Raw genomic sequence first — 25,824 nt, forward strand, 5'->3', positions numbered from 1 at the left:
GGGTCTGGGTGGGTTACTCTTTGGAGGGTCAGATTGGACTTGTTGGGCCAAATGGCCTGTTTGCACACTGTTAAGGATTTTATGATTCTATCTCCTTTGAGCTTTCCCCCTCTCACCTTGAATGCATGCCCCCTAGTTTTAGGCATTTAATTCGACTGGGACAACACTACTATCATAGGGCAAGCCAGACAGAGAACAGCCAGGGAATTCCTAGAGGCATGGCATTCATCCACAAACTCCATCAACAAACACATTGATCTGGACCCAATATACCAACCACTACAGCAGACAGCTGAAACTGACAACCGGAAGCGGCTGGGACAGACCACTATAAACACCGGAGGAAACATCAAAGAAGCGCTTTGCAGGAGGCTCCCAAGCACTGATGATGTCGCCTAGCCAGGGGACGAAACGTTTGCAACAAAAACTTCCAGCTCGGCGAACAGAACCACAACAACGAGCACCCAAGCTACAAATCTTCACACAAACTTTGAACAATCAAAGTAAATCATCAGTTGACTATTCTCTGTCTGGCCTTTATCATGGTGACAAGATTTGCCAGCCACACGGCTGCACAAGTTTCTGCTTGCTTTTAACCTTCCCTAGTTATTTGCTGATAGCTTCCCTGAAAGCCATGGCTTATCTGTGGCCTGTTTGTTTGTTAAACTTTAGCTGTGATTATTCTTTGTATGTAAGCATAAGCAGATTATCAGTCAATTTCCAAACTAATGAATCGTAACATATTTGTTTTATTCTGACAAATACATTTGGAGAAGGGAGTATTGTCACTAGACTAGTAATCCAGCAACTGAGCAAATGCTATGCCAAATGATGAAATTTGAATTCAATTAATAAAGTCTGAAATTAAAAGATAGACTAATAGCAACCATGAATCTACTGTCGATTCAGATTTAAAAAAAGGTATCTGATACCTGATAATTTCCTTTAAGAAAGGAAATCCAGCAGATATTGCCCATCCTTAGTTTCTATTGAGAAGGTGGTGGTGAGCTGGCTTCTTGAACTGCTGCAGTCCATGTGCTGTAGTCACACCCACAATGTGATGAGAGACAGAGTTCAAAGATTTGATTGAACAGTACTGAATGAATAGCACTTTTTTCCAAGTGAGGATGATGAGTGGCTTGGAGGGGAACTTGCAGGTAGTAATGTTCACAAGTATCTGCTACCCCTTATCCTTCTAAATGATAGGGGTCATGGGTTTTTGAAGGTGCTGATGAAGAAGCTTTGGTGAATTTCTTCAGAGCATATTGTAGATGATACTACTGCTGCGACTCAACATTAGTGGTGGAGGGATGTTTGTGGATGTTGTGCCAGTCAAGTAGGGTGCTTTGACCTGGATAATGTCAAGCTTATTCAGTGTTGTTGGAGCTACATTCATCCACGCAAGTGGAGAGTATTTCAACTCACTCCTGACTTCCGCCTTGTAGATGGTGAACAATCTTTGGTATCTCAAAATGAGTTACTCATTGCAGAACTTCTAGATTCTAACCCGCTCTTGTAGCCACAGTATTTAACTGGCTGATTCAATTCAGTTTCTGGTTAATAGTAACATTCAGCATTCAACATCAAAACCTTTCAGATGCTGATAACGGTGTTTCAGTGATGGTAATGCCCCTGAATACCAAGGAGTGATGGTTAGATTCTACCTCATTGGAGGTGGTCATTGTCTGGCACTTGTATGGCACAAATATAACTCACCACATTTCAGCCAAAATCTGAATGTAGTCTAGGTCTTGCTGAATATGAACACATATATGCTGTAGATGGATTGTATCGCTTAGAAATGTCCATTCTTGAGTTGTTAGATCTGTACAAAGTCTGTTCCATTTAGTAGCGTGCTACTGTCATGTGATTGAAAATATCCTCCGTGTAGAAATACAAATTCATTTCCACAAGGACAGTGTTTGGTCACTCTTAACAATAATGTTAAGGGTAGATGTATGTTCAACAGGTTGATTAATGAGGACGAAGACCAGTAGATTTTCAATTTTGTTCATTTACTCACTATCTTCTGCAGACCATTTCGAGTAGTTATGTGTTTTAGTACTCGGCCAGCTTAGTTCGTTGTACCTAGCCACTCTTGGTGATGGTGTTTAAGTCATCTGCGCAAAGTACGTTTGATGTCCTGATTACCTTTAATATGAGATTTCGACACTGACTCTCCAACATCTGCAGTTCTCACTTTCTCCCAATTTTCCATGTTGTCAGGTTGATGCAATGTTGTAGATGTGCTGTAAGCTTGAAAAGGGCTATGTCTAATTCTGAAGTACAAGTCTTTATTACTGTTCGTGAAATGTTGTCAGAGCCCAAAGCCTCTACAATTTCTATTGATGCAGCTGTTTTTGGTATAACTGAAGTGAATCAAATTGTTTGGACATGGAGGAGTAATGATTCATCAACTGAGCTAATGTGGTTGTTGGTAATCAACAGGTTTCCTTGCCTATGTTTAGCCTCATGCCATGAAATCTCATAGGGTCAATGTTGCCTACTCCCAGGGGACTGTATACTACTGTGTTTCCACTTCTGTGGGCGTGTTCAGTCACTGGGACAGGATAGTTATTGCAATGAAACTCAGCAGGTCTAGCAGCATCGGTGGGAAGGAAGCCACATTTTCCTAGGTGCTAATGGTTTTGATGGAGTCACTGGATTCTAAACGTTAACTCTGCTTTTTTCTCACAGATGCTGCCAGACCTGCTGAGTTTCATTGCCGATTTCTGTTTTTGTTTCAGATCTCCAGCATCTGCTCTTTGTTCTATTATGTAATTCTGTTTTATTTGTAATTGTGGTGCTTGGGACATTTTCTGTTCCATATGATTCCATTTGTATGACTGTCAAGCTGTTGACTGGTTGTTGATGGACTTTCCCTCCATCATAAGGTCACAGGTAGATATTTTCACTGAGGAGGCAGCATTCATGAGTCCATAGATACTGAAGCAGTTTGTGTCCATGTGCTGCAAGATCTCTACAACATTCAGGCTTTTGTGATAAATGGCCATTAACATTCAAGCCACACAAGTGCGAGGCCCTGTTCATCTCCAAAGAATTTCCCCTTAACCTTCAGTGACAACACCAACGCTGAATATCCTCAAACTGATCTGGATCTTCCATATTAATGCTGTAGTAACAAGAGCAGGTCAGAGACTGGGAAATCTGCTGCAAATAACTCACCTGAATCTTCAAAGCTTTGTTGCCATCTATTTGGCACAAGTCTCTACTTGACGAGTTACTTGCAGTTTCAACGTACTCTTGAAGCCTGATGCCACCTGAGGGTAATGTTGGATGCTGACCTTATCAGTGAAGCCCACAAGCTGTGACAGATTTTAAAAAAATAACTACTAACTTCCACTAGCTGTTTCTGAAAGCAGAAATTGATGAGTCTTTGACTCATCAATTTGGTTGTTGCTCAATGTGCCATTGAATCATGGTTGACTGATTTAGTGGAGATCGATAGCATGAAACCTGGGCATGAATGGACTGTAAGGCCTGGTAATGATCACATGGTGTATTTAATATTGGCAAAGGGAGTTCAAATTATTATGTTCTAAACTTCCCAGAGTCCTGTTTGAAAGCTATGTGCAGAAGCATGTGGCAAAACCAGTAAACCTGATGATTGCATTAATCTGCACACATTTTTTTGTCAAGCCAGCAACTCAGTGGGGATTTCACACTCAAAAAGACTAATATGCCTCAAACAAATTGTAATGTGCCATCCATTCGTATTCTATTATTATGGTTTATCTGCCCCCATTCAAGATGATCTGAATATTCATTACTTTGCAAATGAAGTTGTGCAATATCTCAATCTCTAAGTTAAATATTGATGTTAGAGAATTATAATTATATACATATTGACTTCTTGATGTGTTAATTTGCTTTCTATCTTTTTTCTTTATAGATTTTTAGAAAACCTGAAGTTATCTTGTGTCGACATTGCAATGCTTAAAACAACCTATGTTACTAGGGGTTTGCAGGAATGTCTTGTTTCCATCACAGAGGCAGTATCTCATCGTGCTGTCAGTTCTGCTCTTGCTAGAATGAGATTGTATTTGTTGAATGACAAACTAGCTCTGAAACAAGGCACTGACTCCACTATATCTATATTACATGACCTTGAATGGCAAACAGCACTGAGCAGGTATGTATAATTACTGAAAGCCCCATAACACTTATAAGCATGGTAGTGTTATAATCTGTGCAGACTGATGATATTTAGAAAGACATTTAGACTTTCAGTTAATAGCTGAAAATTATGACTGCACAAGGTTTCACATTTGAAAACTCTTACTTTTACAAATGACTAAAAGCACAATTGAATACGCATGCTTTGAGGCAATTTTCACTTAAACCACACCTTGGAACTTTTTTTTCATACTTAGCACACATCACTACAAGGATTGTTATTCTGTATAGAGTGTAAATTTTACTTTTACTTTCAGCTTCAAATGGTTTCTCGTTTTCCCGGTCTGCTGAGTGTGACTATCAGTGACTGCCTCCAAGGTGCTACATCTGTTTTCAGAGTTTCCTAAAGCCACCTCCAACAGTAAAACCTGTTCCAATGATTCATCCTTCCCCGCCCCTCCCCATGTAAAGCTAGGATGACGATCCCAGAATACTTAGATGCAGAATGCATTACTTTGACTAGAGATTGTCTCTCTTCTACAACTGTTTGTATTACACAGTCAAGAAGCCTCTTCTTTCTGCTGAATGCCTAAAACTTTTGTCTGCCTGTGATTCTCATTGAGTTATAGGGCGATCTGTGGCCTTATCTCAAAACTGGCCTCAGTACTCCTTCAAGGCAACATGTGTTTGCATTCGAGTAGAAATGCTAATTATCTATTCTTGACCACACACGCTTACATCTTAGAAATAAATAGATATTTTACAGCACCACTGTGAACAGCATGATACTTCCAACGCCTTTGTGGAAGATTTGGAATTTACTATTGTGAACTCTGAGATTGCTGCCATTATTACTACCTTACACCATTGCCCCTTGAATACAATCTAAGCTTCTCTTTAACTACTACAGACTAGTAGCCAAGAAAATTTCAGACCCCCCCCCCCACCTTCTGTTTTACCCTAAATTGAAGAGAGTTCAAAATGTTACAATCTTATGAACCTCATAGTAGCTACCCAATCGCTAAAGCCCAACATGCTCCCTGAATGGTTGCCAGTTGTTTTTGAATGAGGTTTACTATTTCCAAGGTGAATTTTGTGTATTTCAGTCTTTTTAAAAAAATGGTATTAATTAATAGAATGCACACACCACCATTTTTAGTGTTTGTTTCTGACAGCCCTGTTCCAATTCTTCTTGAAAAATAAGTGCTACAAATAGAAATGCTGAGTCTTGTACCTTTCATTGGAGTTGTAATAAAGTATTTGGAGAACAGTAGCTTGCATTATTCTGCTCCTTTAATATACATATGTTTCAGGAAGTTGGACAAAAGTTATGCAGTATCAAGATGCTGCTTGAAGTAATAGGTTTGAAAAATTGCTCTGAAAGGTGAAGAGAAAGTTGGTAAAATGATGAAATTGTTTGAAGTTACAGAATGTAAAGGTCTGCTGATGAGAGAATTTGACGTCACAGATGGGTCAAAGAGGATGGAGAAGGTGTAATCAACCAAAGTAACAAGCAATATTGATTGTTATGATTTGTTGCTAGGAACATTACAGAAGCTTTTGAAGAGAATTAGTGATTTTAGTAACTGTTGTGGTGCATGGGTTATCAGTGCAGGTTTGTAAGGACAGGGAGTACCAATTAGGATAGGTTAGAATAGAACTGTTAGAATAGTTAGAATAGAATAGAATAATATAGAATAGGCTGTTGTTGCAAAGTGATAATATTCCTACCTCGGAAACAGGAGTCCTAGGTTCAAGTCCCACATGGTCCAGAAATGTGTACAGGTTAAATAGAAAAATATAGAACACTACCTGTGAAGTTCTGGATTACTCGACATGACAGTAGGTTGTGCCAAGCAGCTACATCCAAACATATTAGAGACATTAAGCCTCAAGTTGATGATGTTGTGATTTAAAGTTTTAGCATGTGCACAGGCTTGATTGATATTATTTTGGACTTTGCAATAGTGGCTGTGGTGGTAAAGTGGATTTGTGACTTCTCATCTGACACTGAGGGTGAGCTTTGCCAGGTTCAGCTTGAGCAAGCAGCCAGAATAAAGGATGGGTAGATGCCAGAGATTCAGGGGAATACAGCAGGTGTGTACATTCAGTTACATGCAATTGATTTCAATTTGCTTTTCCTCATTGCCTGTAAGCAATGAAACCATAGCTGAAATCTGATGAGTATAGTGAAGAGTGCACGTCACCATTTTTCTTTCAATCCAGTGTTTTTGTCATCTTCATGAAACTGTCCTGACAAATTGGACTAGGAGTGTGCTTGGCCAATTGGGTATATAATCCTTGGGTATATGCACAGGTCTTATTTTCCCAGAGTTTTTTTTGTGTCTATTGAGCATGATGTATGCATTACTAAAGAGTACAGGCAAACTAAATATCAAAATATTAGAAATGTTCTGCTTACAAAGTGTGAATGAAGTGGCAGTTGCATTTCTGAAATGCTGGGGTTGTTCTCTATTATGTTCTCTAGTCCAGCATTTGATTTGTTTTACTTAGTTATGACAGCTCTTCAAAAAATAACACTCAATCGCAAGCATAAAATGTTACTGTTGGGATGTGGAAATCTGCATTAGTTTGAAATTTTACACAGTTACTATTAATGATGTTCCAGGTTTTTACTAGTCCTTCCAGCCTGTGTTGAAGATGAGAAGCTCTTGGCTGATGTTTTGGCTTTCCTGAGCAAAATGTTGAAAGCACAAAGGGATAGTACAGATACTCAGGATCTAAATCTGCTTCTGGAGCTCCTCCTTAAACAGGTAATCAGACATTGCAAATGCGATAAATATGTGAAGATGAGTAGTTAACCACAGATTCGGTATCACAAAACCAATAATCTCTGGACGTGCTTTGGGCTGAGGACACTTTGAGTCAGATCTAGTTGGCTGTGATCAAGGCTTGCTTGGAATGTAGGATAAATGCAGTGCTTGATCAGATTGTCTAAGTAAGAATTTGTTTTAAAACTCAATTAAAATGATGTTTGGAACATTTTGGAAGTGTTCAGTTTTCAGACATATCTGATCTTGAGACATCCTACCTATTTAGTAAATGGCTCTAATCCAATCAAGAGAATCAAATGCTGTTAGAATGGTGAACTGAATATTAGCACCTAGCTTTGAAAAAATGCACTCATTCTTATACTCCAAATTCCTTGAATTGTTGAACTCTGTGCTGAAGTCTAAGTTATCACATCTATCACTCTGCCTTCTTCAATCTTCTTTGTCATCTCTTCAAAAAAACTGAATCAAATTATTGAGACACAATTTCCAATGCACAAAACCATCTTTACAGAGAAATATTGATGGGTAAATGATTTTATAAGCGTGTGTTCGTTCTTCACATTTGTTTGGAGAACTTCAGCTTCAAAGGTTGCAATTAGCGATAAGCAATTACTTCATCTTCTTTCATGCATTTCCCTTGTGCTTTAGAAACTTGTTTAATCATTCTTGATACTGGGAATCGCTTTTTATTCTGTAATGTAAGTAAGGCTGCTTTTCTATTGATGCTTTTGAGTTATGTGCAGTATGATTTGAAAGGTGTTTTGTTTATTCTTTCAAATAGACATGGGAATCTGTAACTTCTGAACGCATTATCTTTTTAAGTGCTAACTTTGTATTAGTTTAGCCAGTCAGATTCAGCTTTGGAAGGAGTACCAATATTCTTATGCATAAATACTTTGGTTGCAATAGTCTTTAGAAGGTGGGTTAATATACTATCACCTCCATATTCCAAAAGGATATAGACGTATGGAAGAAGATACAAAAAAGTTTAAAAGCTTGATTCCAGAACTGAGCGGTTATAATTATCAGGAAAGGTTGAACAAAATATTCTGCAGAAATTAGAAGACTGAGGCATGATCTACCTAATAGTTTTTTTTTAAAAAAAGACATTTAACAGGGAGAATGTTTCCATTTACAGTCAAATCCAAAATGCAAGGTGGTCTTAATGCAATGTCAGATGGTAGCTAATAAATGTAGTGAACAATTCAGGAGGAACCCATTTACCCAGAGAACAGTTAGAATATGGAACTTGTTAGCTGAAAATGTGTTGCTGGAGAAGCGCAGCAGGTCAGGCAGCATCCAGGGAACAGGAGAATCGACGTTTCGGGCATAAGCCCTTCTTCTTCCTCAGCACCTTCCTATGGAACTTGTTATCACAGTGAATAGTTGAGGCGAAAAAAACCTGTTCTTTCTGAAAAGAAGCAGCTCAATAAATACACAAGAGAAATGCACAAAGAATAGGTGGATCTGCTAATAGACTAAATGATACAAAGGTGGATAGGCTTCTGTGGAGCATTAACGCCAATTGAGACGATTTGGACCAATTGAAAAATTTTTGGGCTGAAATTTCTACATAGCTGGAGTTGATGTCCTTCTCCTCCTATTTCTTATGTTCTTATGTGAGCCCCTCCATCTCAAACTCCATTAAGTTGTCGGAATATGATGGATTTGCAAGATAAACAGATGAAGTGTTGAAGTGTAATCGTTCTAATTCTGTGCAACTGCGCTTTACACCAGTTTTTAAAAAATACCTCAAAACATATTTCTTTGGCATTGAGTGGTAAGCTGAACCTTACCCTTCCCTTATTAGTATTAACTTCCTTGCTAAACTTTCTAAATTTCACAGATTTGTGAAATGCCTTGAAGTGCTTCTTTATATGTCTGATAGTCTATAAAACTAGTTGTTATTGTGCTATTTTTGTATAGCCTAGATCCAAAGTTGCTTTCTGATGTTCATGCTGATTATGAAAGGTATTACTATTCTCATGAATAACAACAATTAAGCAGAACTGTGTTTTGATCAAATGTGCTGGTATTTTCCATAATGTTTGGATATTGGTACCAGTATTTTTTTTGTTCTTCATCCACCTGTTTGTTGAGATTTGAATAACATCAGTCACATGCAGAATCTCTTAGGTTTGAAGCTTATATGTTTCGAATATGTATGCAATGTTAACATATTGTAAAGCGACAGTATTACATGGAGATCACTACTGATAATCTATTTCTTCCATTTCTCTGAGTAACACAAGCCTGTCTGTGCCAGTCTCTATCCTCCGGTATTTAAATTGAATGCTGGGTAGAAGTATGTTATTTGGAAAAATAGATGGGAACTCACATTAATTTTGCATGCTTTAACAATAAATGTCTGATTTTGCATCTGAATAGTATTCACCTCATTAAACGCAAACCTGTCTTCTTGCCAGGATTAAAATTAATCTTTTCAAGGTCCTAAACTTATCTACATGACAAATTTATAAATTATCTACAAGTACCTAAACATTCCTCATCTCTGATCTTTCAAGTATTGTGATCCTGGCACTGTGGTTCATTAATTAAACTGTCAGAACAGTTGAAATGAACAGAGTGGAGGTGACTAACAGTAACCACAACCCATAGGATTATTGCATTGTATCATTATAGAAATAGGATCGTGGATAGGGAATTGGTAAGATTACAAGAAGTGGAACATTTGACTCACTTCGGTTTTATTCAATTGATGTGTTTCACTGACAGGAAACCAATCCACTGATGAATTTGTTGCTGCAAACTGGATCACCAGTGCAAGGTGAAATGGATGAAATTCAAGCCCTTGTTAAGCAGAAACTTCAAAAGGAGCTGACTGGATTCTTCAACTCAATATTGCAATCTCTCACCTCTGTTACAAGCAGGTACTAAGTGATTTGTGAAGATGTTAAATAGTTACAATATCATGACTATGCTCCGTCACGGGGTAAACCCTTTTGCTATTTTAAACCAGACACAGAGAAAAGCTCACTTGGCGACATAATCTGTTAAATTTCAAGTGGCAAAGAACTATCCCAAATATCACTACAAAGGAAAAATTAAAACTTTTATTCTTTAAGTCATAGTTCAAAAGAGAAGATTAAACATCAAGTATTTACAACTCCTTTCTCTGAAATCTATTTTTTCCTCTCACTCTACCATACTGGTCTGATAAATTCCCTCTTAAATTTATGGCAAATCAATTTTCAAAACCAGTTGTCGTCTTTGGATGTCGACCTTCCTCTGTGGATTCCTCTAGGTTGTCTTCGGTCTTCTGCTACACAACTGTCTTATGGTCAGATACCTTTCTGGGAGATATTCTACTGGCAGTCTGTTGGTGTTTGCTGTTCTCCTTAACTGTTCAAAATACCCTATTTTATATACCCCAAAACATCAGACCGGCTCATTGGTTTGATGTCATCCAAAACAGTAAAATTAGATTTTGGTATCTGGGGTGCAATTTAAACTGATTGGCCAAATTCGAAATTGTTGTGTACCATGGCAGCACAGCTCCAGCTATTTGTTTCACAACCAAATGTTACATTTTAAAATTTTTCAGCACATGCTGTGCCAGCCAGAAGTTTCAGCTCCCTTAACGGTACAGTACACGTCTACAACATCATAACACTAATAATAGAGGCCCAAGGTAATGCTCTGAAGATGGATTCAAATCTGACCATAACTCGTGTTTTTTAAATTCAACAAATAAATTGGAAATTCGCAAAACCTAGTCTGCATAGTACTGACCATGAAACTGTAATTTATTGGTGTTGAAAAAGAACCTATCTGGTTCATGTATGTCATTTAGGTTTGAAATCTGTCCTTTCCGGGTCCTCTGCATTTGACGACAGACCCAAGAGGTTTGACTCTTAATTGCATTCTATTGTGATCAATTAAAGCATTCAGTTTAAGGACAACATGATTGGTAACAAATCCTAGCCTTCATGTCCCATGAAAGTTGAAGCTGATGATATTTTCTGTTTATAAACAATTTACCTCCTGTTTTTGAACAGCTGCATTTGCTGCCACATCTACAGTGACAGACTCACTGCCCATGCAGTCACAGAACATGTGAAGTCACTGCAGGCAACTACTTGTTTCATTGTCATACTGATGGCCAGAATGAGTACAAATCAAATAGTCCTGAATGTGCAGTGAGGAAATACACCTTACAGTACAGTATTGTCAAGAAGAAATACTTTTGTCTCATCACAATCCCAGTTCATGCTCTGTTCCACTTTTTCACAAGAGAACAATATTGCAGACAGATTCAAATCAATTCAATATTGTTTAAGAAAATCTCAGATTATATAAAATCTATTTAGGAAACTAACATCGATAAAAATCAACCTGAAGACTTAAGCTGAAAGGAGTCAAGGAAACTCAAATTGTCTGTAAAAGCAATTTGGGTGGCTTATTTTTTTCCCCCTGTTTGAAACATCAGATCTTTATCATGTACTTTCCAGATAACCTTGTTAAGCTTGTGAACTAGCACTTGCAGAAATTGTGCACTTCAAATAGCGATCAAGAACGATGTGGAAGAACTTGACTACTGTTCTTGAAGAGAACCCTGTTAAAAAATGATACATTTTCTGCCGCTACAATGGAACATAAGGTGTCTGCTATTTGCATCATAGAAATGCATCTGGAACTAGATGTCAAGACTGCTCACTCCCAACAAGGACACATCAGTGCACTGTGCTTTCACTGATTGCTACCTTGTGTGTTAATTGATTATATAACCATTTGACATTTGATTGTATTCAGATTGTGGGCATTAACCGGCAATTCACTTTTGCTCCTATCATACAAATACATATATAAAGTATGAAATTGGAATTAGTGGTTATAGCAGGAGGTACCAGTTTTACTGTGTTTCGCTCTAAATAAAAATTTATAAATGTGAAGATGAGACACAAGTTTTATTTTTCGCCCTCTAGTTATCTTACGTATTAAACTACAATCCTTAACACAATCTGCTGTCCCAAATCTTTCCTCCTCCTCTTCCCTTCCCCCTCCCCACTAAGAAATTATGATCTGAAATTCTCTCTCTCAATCTTTTTCCCTTTCATTCCACCTTTTTAAAATCTATACCATTGACTATGCTCTCAGTCACCCTTCCAAACCCCTTTTCCTCAAGATTCAGCATTTTGTTTGCATTTTATTCATATAAACACCAAGATATAGTAAACACCAAGAAATTGCATTAGTTTAAGAACATCTCAAGGAAACTTTCTTCTTTAGCACATGCAAAAGTACAAGTTATGTAACATTCTTGCCAATCAATCTCAAAATTCCTTCTAGAAAATTAATTTTGTTAAGAATTTGACAGCAGTATCATTTAGCATTTTTGAGATTTATGCTATTTTTCTAACCATTAACACCATTAATCATATGGCTTTCTATTGGTAGAAGCATAATTGTGATTTCCTAAACATTTATGTGAAACTTCTATTTGAAAGCCATTCCTTTGTGTCTGGAATTAGTGCTTATGCTATTTTAATTAAGTGTTTTTGCTTATCTAGAGAGATGGTTCATCAACTGAAATAAATTCATCTTCTGAATTACCATTGCTCTTCTCCCTTTCAGAAAATGCCTGTTGTTGGCTGGTCCTTTCAGAACCCAACTTTCAGTTAAGCTTCTACAGTGTTTGCGAATCACAAATGCACCACATTTCTATGGATTACCTGCATTGGAGCGGACACTGCGTGGAATGGTCTATGTTACTGCTGTTCCTGGTTGGACTTTGCATTCAACCACTGAGGACCCCTACACACTTTGTAAGAAATATTTGATGGGACTGCTGGAGGCAAGTATTAAAATGTGTATAATTTATAAAAGTGAATGACAATGTTAGGGAGATTAGAATTTGAAATAAAATCAGAAAATCCTGAGAGACATACCTATGGTGAAAGAAATAGAGTTAACATTTCACGTTGTTGCCCTTACATTTCATCAGGATTTGACTGTTAATTTTTCATCCACTAGGAGAAGATGATTAAGAGAATTGGAAAGTCAAGGAACAGTCAAAGGCCTATTTGTCCAAAACTGACACCTTATCTTGCATCATTTTCCCCTTCCCCCTTTATCTATTTAGTGCAGAAAGGGTAGGCTAGTATAGTGGTTACGTTACTAGACAGGTATTAAAGGGGCCTTCACTAATGATCTGAAATCGTTCAAATCCCGTCGTAGTGCTGGTAAATTTAAATTCAATTAAATAAATCTGGAATATAAAATAAGTATCAGTCGTGGTAACCAAAAGCCTACCCATTCATTTGCTTTTTTGGGGGAAGGATGTCTGCTGTCATGCTTACAAAGTAATTGCCATCTGAAGTGGACTAGCAAGTTTCTCAGGTGTATTAAACTGCTAGTACACAACTAAAGGGAGACCGTGATGCTTAAATTATTTTAATAGCTAAAGGATATAAATCATTTTAATGGATTGAAAATAAGACAGCATTATTTCCCACTTATCTTATTTTTACTAAAGTGACACATGGGTGTTGAAACTATTGTCAAAGTAAACAAAGATATACTTAATGCTCTGATACTTTCGCTGCTGCAATGCTTGTGGCCTTTTTTAATTTCCATTTTTTTGATGCTACTAACTTTGTCGATAACAGGTCATTTCATCATTTTATGTGGAATGGGGCGGAAATGCAATGTCATTCATGGGTAAAGGAGTCACAAAGAGTGCAGTTATCTGCTTGCTTCAGCTGTCCTATGAGATGAGAACACAAGCCAAAGAAAAGGTATGAATATCAACAGAATCCTTGCAAGATAGCATACAGTTCAGTGCACTATATATTACCATAATGTTTAGCTGAATGTAGGTTAAGATTTCAATATAAATAATTTTGCAAAATTTAATTCTATAGCATGCATGTTACATAAATGCTATCCTTGCCAAATTCATCTCAATTTCCATTGCATTTGGATTGTGTAATGGTGAGGCAGCTTAAGATACCTTGTGTCCTCTCATTTGTGTCCTCCAACAATTCTGTATTGTTTATAAATTTGAACAAATCTATATACATTTCAGTGCATTTCAACATATTGTAATTTACTTAAGTATGTATTTCACTATTGTAAAATGCTTTCACTATTGCAAGATGCTTTTAATAGATGGAGGACAGGAAAACCTGTGGCTGTAAGAGCTACTCCTTCTTTGAGGTATTTTAGGTTTTGTGTTAGCTGTTGCATTGTTTGGAATTTTGGGGGGAAAATATCAAAACAACGACACTTTAAAAAGGAGGAAGAGAGGCAAAGGCAGAGACTACATGGTCATTAAATCAAACGTGAAAGAAACCTACACTGCTGTTTGACTTTGTAGTGAATCTGCACAGCTACTGCCTTTGTTGTTTGAGTTCAAGTATCTCTGGACACGGGATTGTGTCTAAGGAAAACTATCAAACACTGAAATTCACAGCTGGCCTTGGGGGAACCTGTGTGGGAGAGCTCATGGCACAGCAACAGCTAAGTGCATGGTTTTGAAGTGTAATCATACTTTTTCTTTGTACATCTACAATAGTAAGTAGAGTGGGTTCTTTTTAGATTACATGTTTTATTGAGATCTGTTTCTTCATTAAATTTTAAATATATCAAACAAAGGTACTACGTTAGCCTGGAGTAGTGTTTTTTAGAGGAGTAAGATTGTGCTATTTTCTGGGTCTGTTGATTGATAATGTGCAAAGATGGCCTTTAGTAGATTGATGTGGTCTTGTGGGATGTGGGGGATGAGGGTGAGTTTCCACGTTACTGATGAGTATATATGCAGTAAGTGTGTTTGGTTGCGAATCCTATCATATTGCATGGATTGGTTGAGTGGCAGTTAGAGGCAATGATGAACTTACAGGAACTCAGGGGTGTGTTGGATGGCAGTTGCAGGATGGGAGAATAAACACAGATACCGCCAGGTAGATGGGTTACCTCCAGGAAAGGTAGGAGAGGGAGGCAGGTAGTTCAGGAGTATCCTGTGGCTGTCCCCATCTCAAACAACTATGCTGATTTGAAAACGTTAGGGGGTTATGGACACTCGGGGGATTGTAGCACAAAGAACCAAGTTTCTGGTACCAAAATTGGCTCTAACGTAACAAGGGTTACATCAGGTTCTAAGCGATCCATTGTGACAGTGGGTCTCTAATCACAGGCACAGACAGACGTTTCTGTGGAGGACAGTGAGAAATCAGAATGGCGTGTTGCCTCCTTGATGCCAGGATCAAGGATATCTCGAAGAGAGTGCAGAATATTCTCTAAGGAGAGAGGGACCAGCGGGAAGTCGTTGTACACATTGAAACTAATGACATAAAAAGGGAAAAGGATGAGCTTCTGAAGGGAGAAGATAGGAAGTTAGGCAGGAATTTAAAAAGGAGGTTATCAAGGGTAGTAATATCTGGATTAGCCCTAGTGCCATGAGCTAGTGACGATAGGAATAGGAGGATGGAGCAGATGAATGCATGGCTGAGGAGCTGGTGTATGGGAGAAGGATTCACATTTTTGAATCACTGGAATCTCTTCTGGGGTAGGAGTGACCTGTATAAGAAAGACATTTGCACCTGAATTGGAAGAGGACTAATATACTGGCAGAGAGATTTGTCAGAGCTGCTTGGGAGGATTTAAACTAGTAAAGTGGAAGAGAGGGTGAGACCCAGGAGGATAGTGAGGAAAGAGACCAATCTGAGACTGGTACAGTTGGGAAGAGTCAAAGAGCCAGGGCAGGTAGGAACATGCGCAGAGAGCGAGGTAGGATTGATAAATTAAACTATTTATTTCAGTGCAAGAGGTCTAACAGGGATGGCAGGTGAACTCCACCTTTGGTTCGAAACTTGGGACTGGGATATCATAGCAATTACAGAGACATGGCTCAGGGATGGACAGGACTGGCAGGTTAATATTCCAGGGTATAGATGCTATTGGAAAGATAGTGAGGAGGGGGACTGGTGTTTTTGATAAGACGTAACATTACAACTATACTTGAGGAGGATATTCCTGGGAAGCTATTTGGGTGGAACTAAGAAATAAGAAAAGGATGATCACCTTATTGGGATTGTACTATAGACACCCCAACAGTCAGAGGAAAATTGAGAAACAACTTTGTAAGGAGTTCACAGTTATCCATAAGAACAACAGAGCGGTTATGGTAGGGGATTTTCACTTTCCAAACATAGACTGCAGCTACCATTGTGTTAAGGGTTTTGATGGAGAGGAATTTGTTAAGTGTATACAATAAAATTATCTGATTCAATATGTGGATGTCCCTACTAGAGAAGGTGCAAAACTTGACCTACTCTTGAGAAATAAGGCAGGACAAGTGACTTAGGTGCCAGTGGGGGAGCAGTTACGAGCAACTATAATTCTATTAGATTTAAAATAGTGATGGAAAAGGATAGACTGGATCTAAAAGTTAAAGTACTAAATTGGAGGAAGGCTAATTTTGATGATATTAGGCAAGACATTTGAAAAGTTGATTGGGGGCAGATGTTTGCAGGTAAAGGGAAGGCTGGAAAATGGGAAGCCTTCAAAAATGAGATAACAAGAATCCAGAGACAGTATGTACCTGTTAGGGTGAAAGACAAGGTTGATAGGTGTAGGGAATGCTGGATGGCTAGAGAAATTGAGGTTTGGTCAAGGAAAAAAGAAGAAGCATATAGACGGCAGAGTAAATCCTTAGAGTATAAAGACAGCAAGAGTATACTTAAGAGAGGAATTAAGAGGGAAACCAGGATGGCAAAAAGGGGACATGAGATAGTTTTGGCAAATAAGGTTAAAGAAAATCCAAAAGAATTTTATAAATACGTTAAGGACAAAAGAGTAACTTGGATGAAAATAGGGCCCCTCAAAGATCAGCAAGGCAGCCTGGAACTGCAGGAGATGGGGGAGATACTGAGCAAGTATTTTGCATCAGTGTTTACTGTGGAGAAGGACATGGAAAATGTGGGAAAATGGATGGTGATATATTGAAAAATGTCCATATTACAGAGGAGGTGGTGCTGGATATCTTAAAAACGCATAAAGGTGGATAAATCCCCAGGACCTGATCAGGTGTACCTTGCAATTCTGTGGGAACCTGGGGAAGTCCTTGCTGGGCCTCTTGCTAAGATATTTGTATCATCGATAGTTATAGGTAAGGTGTCGGAAGACTGGAGGTTAGCTAACCTGGTGCCACTATTTAAGAAAAGTGGTAATAAAAAGCCAGGGAACTATAGACCAGTGAGCCTGACATTGGGTAGTGAGCAAATTGTTGGAGGGAATCCTGAGGGACAGCATTTATATTTATTAAGAAAGGCAATGACTAATTGGGTTTAGTCAACATGGCTTTGTGTGTGGAAAATCATGTTTCAGTAACTTGATTGAGTTTTTTGAAGAAGTAACATAGAGGATTGATGAGGTCGGAGCGGTGGATGTTATCCAAGTGGAATTCAGTAAGGCATTCGACAAGGTTTCTCATGGTAGACTGGTTAGCTAGGTTAGATCACATGGTATACAGGGAGAAGTAGCCATTTCAATACAGAACTGGCTTGAAGGTAGAAGACAGAGGGTGGTGCTAGAGAGTTGCTTTTCAGACTGGAGGCCGATGACCAGTGGTGTGCTACAAGGATCAGTGCTGGGTCCACTGCTTTTTGTCATTTATCTGAATGATTTGGATATGAACATTGGAGGTATAGTAAGTAAGTTTGTAGATGACTCCAAAATTGGAGGTGCAGTGGATAGCAAAAAGGGTTACCTCAGTATACAACGGGATCTTGATCAGATGGGCCAGTCGGCTGAGGATTGTCAGGTGGAGTTTAATTTAATAAAATGTGAGGTGTAGCATTTTGGAAAAGCAAATCAGGGCAGAACTTATGCCCTTAATGGTAAGGTCCTGGGGAGTGTTGCTGAACAAAGAGACCTTGGAGTGCAGGTTCATAATTCCTTGAAAGTGGAGTCGCAGGTAGATAGGATAGTGAAGAAGGCATTTGGTATGCTTTCTTTTATTGGTCAGAGTATTGAGTACAGGAGTTGGGAAGTAATGTTGCGGCTGTACAGACGATTGGTTAGGCCACTTTTGGAGTATTGTGTGCAACTCTGGTCTCTCTCCTATAGGAAGGATGCTGTGAAACTTGCAAGGGTACAGATAGATTAACAAGGATGTTGTCAGGGTTGGAGGATTTGAGCTATAAGGAGAGGCTGAATAGGCTATAGCTGTTTTCCCTAGAGCGTCGGAGGCTGAGGGGTGACCTCATAGAGGTTTATAAAATCATGAGGAGGAGCATAGATAGGATAAACAGACAAGGTCTTTTTCCTGGGGGTGAGGGAGTCCTGAACTAAGTTTAAGGTGAGAGGGGAAAGATTTAAAAGGGAGCTAAAGGGCAACTTTTTCATGCAGAGGGTGGTACATGTTTGGAATGAGCTGCAAGAGGAAGTCGTGGAGGCTGGTACAATTACAACATTTAAAAGGCATCTAGATGGGTATATAAATAGGAAGGGTTTTTTTACGGATATGGGCCAAGTGCTGGCAAATGGAACTAGATTAATTTAGGATATCTAGTCAACATAGACAAGTGTTGTAGATTTCTATGACTCTATATGGCAAGCCTACTGAAATTGAAAGTATCTGCAGTATAAAAATTATAGTACTAGACCTGACAAACTATTTTGGAGGGCAATGTAAGAGGGTATTAGCCAAAATTACAATTGCTAGGAAATATATAACATAACAAATGAGCAAGTGAAAGTATGTTGATAGTCACAATAATAGATTTTGTAATTATTAGACACTAAGAATGGGAAAAATGGTGAAAGAACTACATTTTTTGAGTGGGAGGAACTGAACAAGTTGATTAAGAATATATAATGACGTTTACAAAATGTGTAGAGTTCTAATCTTGCTAGTCAACTTTTTTAAAACAAAAAATGAGTTTGCTGTGAATTTAATTAACATTTTTTATCATTGTGCTTTTATTCAAGTATTCAGAAGCCACAGTGAAGCCAAGGAATACTCTCTTAAATAAAGTAGAAATATTGTTAGCATGTAAGCATTTAGGATAGCAGTACCTCTGTTAACTGGAAAGCTAAATGTACAAGGCGACTAGAGGAATTGGGATAAAAACTTGGTTCAGTTCATGAGTCTTAGATATTAAGAGTAATTTGAATCACTATGCGGAAGATGAATTAGTCTTTTCGATGGACACAAAAGAATCTAACTACTGGCTGAATTGGGTGCAGAATTTAGAAAGGTGAATGACCTGATATTCTCATATTATTTTTGCTGAAATGATGAGCACATTATCAAAAGGCAGTTTGGAAGGCTTTCTCCAGTATTTTATTTTTAACTGAATATAGGCTGGATATTGACAGATTTTATGCAAATTCTTAAACAAAATGTCAAAGGGCATAGAATTAAGAGAAGGGAAAGCATCTGTAACTAATTAGATAAAACATGTTGATGAAAAATAACTGTTAGATGCAAAGAGCAAGTTGAAGAGAACAGGTATGGCAATATTGTATTAGAATTATTTCCAACGTTGTCTGATGGCCAGGAAAGTAGACTGTAGTACTTGTGCACGCGATATTAACTTTTTACAAATGCCTCAATTTTTAAAAACTCATATTCTTGTATTAAAACCCTTCATGGTCTCAACCCTCCGTGTGTTGGCAATCTCTTCCAACCGTACAACTCTGCAAGTTATCTCTATTTCTCAAATTCTGGCCTCTTGGGCATTGTTCTTTTTTTTTGATACCTTCAGCTGTCAAGAACCTGAACTTCTGGAATTCCTCACCTAAACCTACAGTCTCTCTTGCCTTCTTTAAGACATGTCTTAAAACTTCCATCATTGTCTCAGCATTTGACTGTCTGCCTAAATATCTCCTTATGTGGCTCAGTGTCAAGTTTGGTTTCATAATGCTTCTGTGAACAGTCTCGTGACTAGCCGCAATGTTAAAGTTTCTGCAAAGATAGAAGTTGTTTATAATTGACAACCTTGCTTCAACAAATGAAGCATATATTTGAAGGCTGCCTAAAATGAGTGTCATCTAAGGGATATTGGCACAAGAAATAAAAACAGAAAGTCAAATTCTTTTAAGATTGTTCTAGAAAATATTCTTGCTATCATACCAAATTTGAAAAGTAACCAAAGCTTTTTGCACCAATGTTAGCACAGTCTTAGGTTTGATTGTTTTAACTCAGCATTTTGACATTTCAAGTTGTACTAAAAAAGCAATAGAAAAAGAATTTGTCATAAAGTAAGCTGCAAATATAACCTACTTTACTGAAGTTAAGAAAATAGAGCATACAAAGATGCAGATAGCAACACTGATGGAATCAGAAATTCCTGACAGGACATCTTGAATGCTGAAGGTATGGGGTACGTAGCGTGAAATCTGTTTTGGGTAGTGGTGCACGATGACAAGAGAATCAAGGCCAAATTTCACTCGATTTCCTATAGTGGGGTCAGTTGATTTTAGAGTATTTCCAGTCATTATGCTTGTCCAACCTTGAATTTAAAAATTATTTATGCTGGAAACATTAAGGAGCAATAGGTTATCATCTGTAAATAATCCTTCATGCACTGTTTCAACAGAGATGTAAAACCTGTTTGTTTGTTCATTAAGTTACTTCTGAAGAAAAGAGCTGCTTATTAATAACTTTGGGGCTGACACCAAATAGATGTGTGTAACTGCAATTTTAAGAAGCACTAAGCACATTGTAAACCTTTCCTTTATCACATTTGAGTGTCAGCAACAGTAAAATTATTTGATATCTGATAAAATCTAAACCTATACTCCAGCCAAATCTAATTTTTACTGAATATCTCTGTCAGTGATAAAATATGATTTTTCTTCAGAAATTTGAATAAACTGGAAGTTGGGTACAACAATATATTGCGAGCTAAAAATATTTGTAATTGGAATGTAGGATATGTATTATTAATATAAATGTTAACATAGACAAATGAAGATCTTTTGACCAAAAATGCCTGAATTCAGGTTATATATGATACATATTTCCAATTAAACCTTCATAGTGGAGGAGAATTTTCAATCATTTTGCAATGTGAATTTCCACTTTTTCTGTAAGAAAGTGAAAGTTTTAAGAAATCATGTGAATAGATTAAAACCATAGGTCGACTTGACTAGATTGTAGAGCTTTACCAACAAAGGTGGAAGTTTTGAAGATTAACAATATAGCTAACTAGGTGAAAGCAAGTACTTGGAGAAAGTGAGGTCTGCAGATGCTGGGGATCAGAGTCGAGAGTGTGTTGCTGGAAAAGCAACGGGTCAGGCAGCATCCGAGGAGCAGGAAAATCGATGTTTCGGACATAAGACCTTCATCAGGTATAGCTAACTCCCTCAACATCAGTTAAAATGGGAATATGATGCATTGGATGTGGTGACAGCATTAATTCAATGCCCTCTTTTTCCAAAGGCCATATTGTTGACCCAGTGTGTGTTTTTTTTTTCCTGAGGTTATTTGTGTGGCTTATTCTACCAGTTTGATTTTCCATGTAGTAAATTGCCAAATATATTATAAATCTTTGTGAATGCCTTTTTTGATTATTGTTATCCCACGTGTTTAATTAAAATCTAGAAGGGTAAAGAGCTTCTTATGTTAACTTGTTTAAACTGAGATAATGGCCTCAAAAATATTAATGTGTGATAGGACTGGGGGGAGGGGCCTGTGTTTGGAGAGATAAGGATAGTTGCCATTAACTGTAGATGAAGAAGCATCCAGGAATGTCCGATTTTGACAGGACTGACTCATGATAATTTTGCATTGAGATTCAAATCTCCAATTAAGGTGATGTGAACTCACGTAACATGACTTTGCTTGACTGTTTAAAAGGCCAGGTAGAATAGAAGGTAATATTTTGAGAATGAGAGTGGGATATTTAAAGGACACAACAAAGAGAGATGTCTCTTATACTCAGCAAGTCATTGTTAGACAGTCTGCAAGGTGTAGTGAGAGCATGGAAAGTTAATTTATTTCCCATGAATGAGACAAAGAAATTTGATGCTATGAATAAGAAAGTTTGGATGGAGATAATTTGGGAAATGAGCATCTCATACTTGACCACACAATTTCCATGATCTGATCAAGTCAGGATTGATGAGGAAATAAGCAAATGCATCAAAGTTCTGTACTGCACTTTCTCACTCTGTCTTGTCAAGCATACTCCATTTGCACCATTCCTCTCTTCCACTTACTTTTCTGGTACTCAATTTCATTTGAGTGTACATTTGCACCTTCTTTACTCAATCCTAACCTCCTAACCATCCCAATTCGTATGTAATCTGATAACTCTACATTCAGCTCATGCAGTGTTTGGCATATACTTTTCACTGGCACCACTATCTTGAAAGGTTTCTGAAGTTCATACCTATGCATTTTGGCATTTTCCTGTTGCCATCCTCACTGAATGCATTGCACCCATTGGATGCACACATTCATTCAGCCTGGAGGAAGAACGCCTCATCTTCTGCCTCGGAACACTTCAACCCCAGGGCATCAATGTGGACTTCACCAGTTCCCTCATTTCCCCTTTCCCCGCCTTACCCCAGTTCCAACCTTCCAGCTCAGCACCATCCTCATGACCTCCACCTTGGAGGCTCCCTGCCTTCATTCCTGTTGAAGAGCTTTTGCCCAAAACTTCAATTTTCCTGCTCCTTGGATGTTGCCTGACCTGCTGTGCTTTTCCAGCACCACACTAACCTAGACTCTAAGGGCCAGATGGCCTACCCCTACTCATAGTTCTTACTTTCCTATGTAGTCTTTCATTTATAGTCTGGGAGACGCTGGAGCTTTAATCTGGGAATGTGAATGATGCGTTGACAATCCAGACAGCAGCCTTCTAATCTCTGAATGCTAGCATGACTAACGACTTTGGAATCCTACGGCACATGGATTTGATCTGGGTTTCCAAGACAACACTGATTTTTCTCCAAGTTCTATTCTGCAGAGAGACCAGAATGTGTCCCACTGACCAGGAGAATGATGATAGCAGTAAGGGAGAAAAATTTGTGCACTTCTCAAAATATTTGCACAGTTTATTGCTAACCTCCCTCCTCAATCAGGCAAATGATAATTAATATTGAGACCAGTCTTTCCAAAGGTGAGAAAGAAGTGTGTCTCGGCTCAGGAGTATTTCTTTATACTATAAGGACGGGAGGTCATATAGTTCAGTTTAAAATATTATGTGAAGATTCACATCTCCGTGATTTAGTTTGAAAGATGCCATGGGCCATCAGTTGCAGCAAAATTGTATTCAGCTACAGTCTGTAGCTAACATGGAGCATTTGCACAGCAGTAACCTCATGACTGGATGATAACTTCAGATTCCGTCAGAATCGCTCAGTCTTGGTCCAACTGTGAACAAAAGATTTGACTTCAGGAGCCTTTGATGTTAAGTTAGAACTTGACCAAGTATAATATCAATAACTAGAATTGATGAAAATCCTCTGGAGTCATGCAAAGCAGCAAAGTAGTTATTGTTATTGTAAATAGGTCTTATGAGTCCCAGGACACTTCAGTAGTTCTTCAGGATAGTGGCAAGTGCCTAACCAATATCAGAAGCTTCATTGGTGAACACCATGCTCCCAACCACTGCCACCAACTCCCATTGAAAGTTCAGAAAGTGGCAATGTTCAGTACTGAAGTGTTCACCTTGAAATTCTGCAGTGCATTTTATAGATGATACACACAGCTGCCTCTGTGCTTTGGTGGTGGAGGGAGGAAATGTTTGTGGATGTGGTGCCAATCCAGTGGGATGCTTTATGTTTGATTTTGTCAAGCTTATATGTTATTGGAGCTGCACTCTATAGAAGAGATGTTGGCTTAGTGGTAATGATACTAGTTAAGTAATCTCGGTTTAGTAGCCCAGAAGCTTTGGGGTCATGGATTCAAATCTTGTCACAACAGCTGAGGGATTTAAAAACTAGGCAAAAAAAGATGAGGGACATATAGACAGTAGTTAGGAAGTAACTTTTTTTTTCTCTTTAGTAAAGAAATTAATAACCAGACAGCATAAAGGGTGGGTGATTTAAACAGGATTTAAGGAAGAATATTTGTTCATCCAGAGGGGCCAATTAGTATCTGGGACCCACGAGAAAGAGAATCGAGGCCACAACCATGACAACATTTGAGAAGTATTTAGATGATTACTTGAAGAGTCACAGCATACAAGGCCATGGGCCAGGTCCTGAAAAACTAGAGTACAAAAGTGGTTCATATCCAGCATGGACCCAATGATGAAAGGGCCTTTTTCCAGCAAGTGGAGGATATTCTATCACACTCTTGACTTGTGCCTTGTAGATGGTGGACAGAATTTGTGAGTATGTAGGCAAGTTACTTACTACAAGATTCTAAGTCTATAACTTGCTTTTGTAGCTAAAGTATTAATATTTATCTATTACAGGTCAGTTTCTGGTCAATGCTAATCCTCAGGAAGTTGATATTCAGCATGGTAACACTATTGAAACCATTTTCTCAAAAGTGTTCATAATCATTGCCTGACATTTGTGTGTTATACATGTCATTTGGCAGTTCATTCCTGGATATTTCCAGGTCTTGCTGCATTTCGATATAGCATTTTTCACTATCTGCGGAGTCATAAATGGTGCTGAACCTCGTGCAATCATCAACAAACAACCCACTTCTAACTGCATGACGGAGGGAAGGTCACTGATAAAGCAGCTCAAGCTGGTTGGGCCTCAGATACTACATTGAGAAACTCCTGCAGAGAGATCCTACAGGATCGAACAACCACAACCACCTTCCTTTGTGCCATTTCCAACTCCTCCACTATTTAGCTTAAAGCCCTATCTACAGTTCTTATACACGATTCACCAGGATGATGATACTAACATGATTCGCGTGGAGCCTGTCTCATCAGAACACCTTACTCTTTCCCCTGTACTGATGTCACTGTGTCATGAATTCAAATCCATCCCTCCCACACCAATTTTTGAGTGAAGTATTTATATCTTCTGTCTTATTGACCCTCCTTCTTGGCTTCTTAATGTAGATTTTATTATAATAGTGGTAAATTATCATTATCTTCTTCAAATTCACTTTAGATGACATTTCATTGAACCATGGATTGAACTAGAATTTTACAAATTTACCACAGCTGATGAATGCAACATGATGTGTCAGCTGCGGCTCAGTGGTTAGCAGTCTTGCCTCTGAATCAGATAGTTCGAAATTGAACACTGAGATGAACCATATTGTCAACGATGCCATCTTTCAGTTGAGACATTAAACAAAGGACTTCTTGAATTCTGTTAGATTGGCATAGTAATTCTTATGCATTATTTTGGAAGAACTGAGGAGTTTGCCATTTATCATGGCAATTTTATCCATGAGCGAACACCTATTTTTAATAGCACTACCTGATCAACGTCTTGTTGCTGTTTTAGTGTCGCGAATTACCTGGTGTCTTTTTCATCGTACTTTGACTACATTTGGGGAAAGTACTTAATTGGTTGTGACACAGTTTGGGACTTCCTGAGGTTGTTAAAGGTGCTACATAAATCCAAGTATATAGCTAATGTTTGGACATGTCAACTCACCTAATCATTAAGACTTGCATTAAAAGGAAGGTCATGTTAAATGTTAATCCGTGTATTGTTTCAGGACTTAAATTTTTTTTATCTTACAAAAACAAACATGAGGTAGTTTGCCAAGTTACTGCTGTTAAGTAAAATGCAATGCCAGACTTAGACAAGATGAAATTTTGGATTGCAAATTAAATCTGGATGTACTGGCAAGAGAAGTGAATATTGTATTGCATGTTAGGTTGAGACCATGGAGACTCAAATGACATTTGAGTAAATATCATACGTAATATATTAGAATGCCTTTCATTCATTTAATCCCAGCAGGTATAGCTGCCAGGGATGTTTACACCTC

General features: G+C 38.2%; 1 protein-coding gene across 3 annotated transcripts in view; it reads left to right on the forward strand.

Moving 5' to 3' along the window:
• The window catches only part of rttn (rotatin), a 172,360-nt gene that overhangs the window by 61,663 nt on the left and 84,873 nt on the right, over positions 1-25,824 (forward strand). For all 3 annotated transcript variants that reach the window (XM_043688465.1, XM_043688466.1, XM_043688468.1), the window contains exons 16-20: positions 3,914-4,153; positions 6,767-6,911; positions 9,669-9,823; positions 12,528-12,747; positions 13,562-13,690. In XM_043688465.1, coding sequence (XP_043544400.1) covers positions 3,914-4,153; positions 6,767-6,911; positions 9,669-9,823; positions 12,528-12,747; positions 13,562-13,690 — 889 coding nt within the window. The remainder of the gene's footprint in view (positions 1-3,913; positions 4,154-6,766; positions 6,912-9,668; positions 9,824-12,527; positions 12,748-13,561; positions 13,691-25,824) is intronic.

This window comes from Chiloscyllium plagiosum, chromosome 4 (genome assembly GCF_004010195.1).
Source record: "Chiloscyllium plagiosum isolate BGI_BamShark_2017 chromosome 4, ASM401019v2, whole genome shotgun sequence".
Lineage (NCBI taxonomy): Eukaryota > Metazoa > Chordata > Chondrichthyes > Orectolobiformes > Hemiscylliidae > Chiloscyllium > Chiloscyllium plagiosum.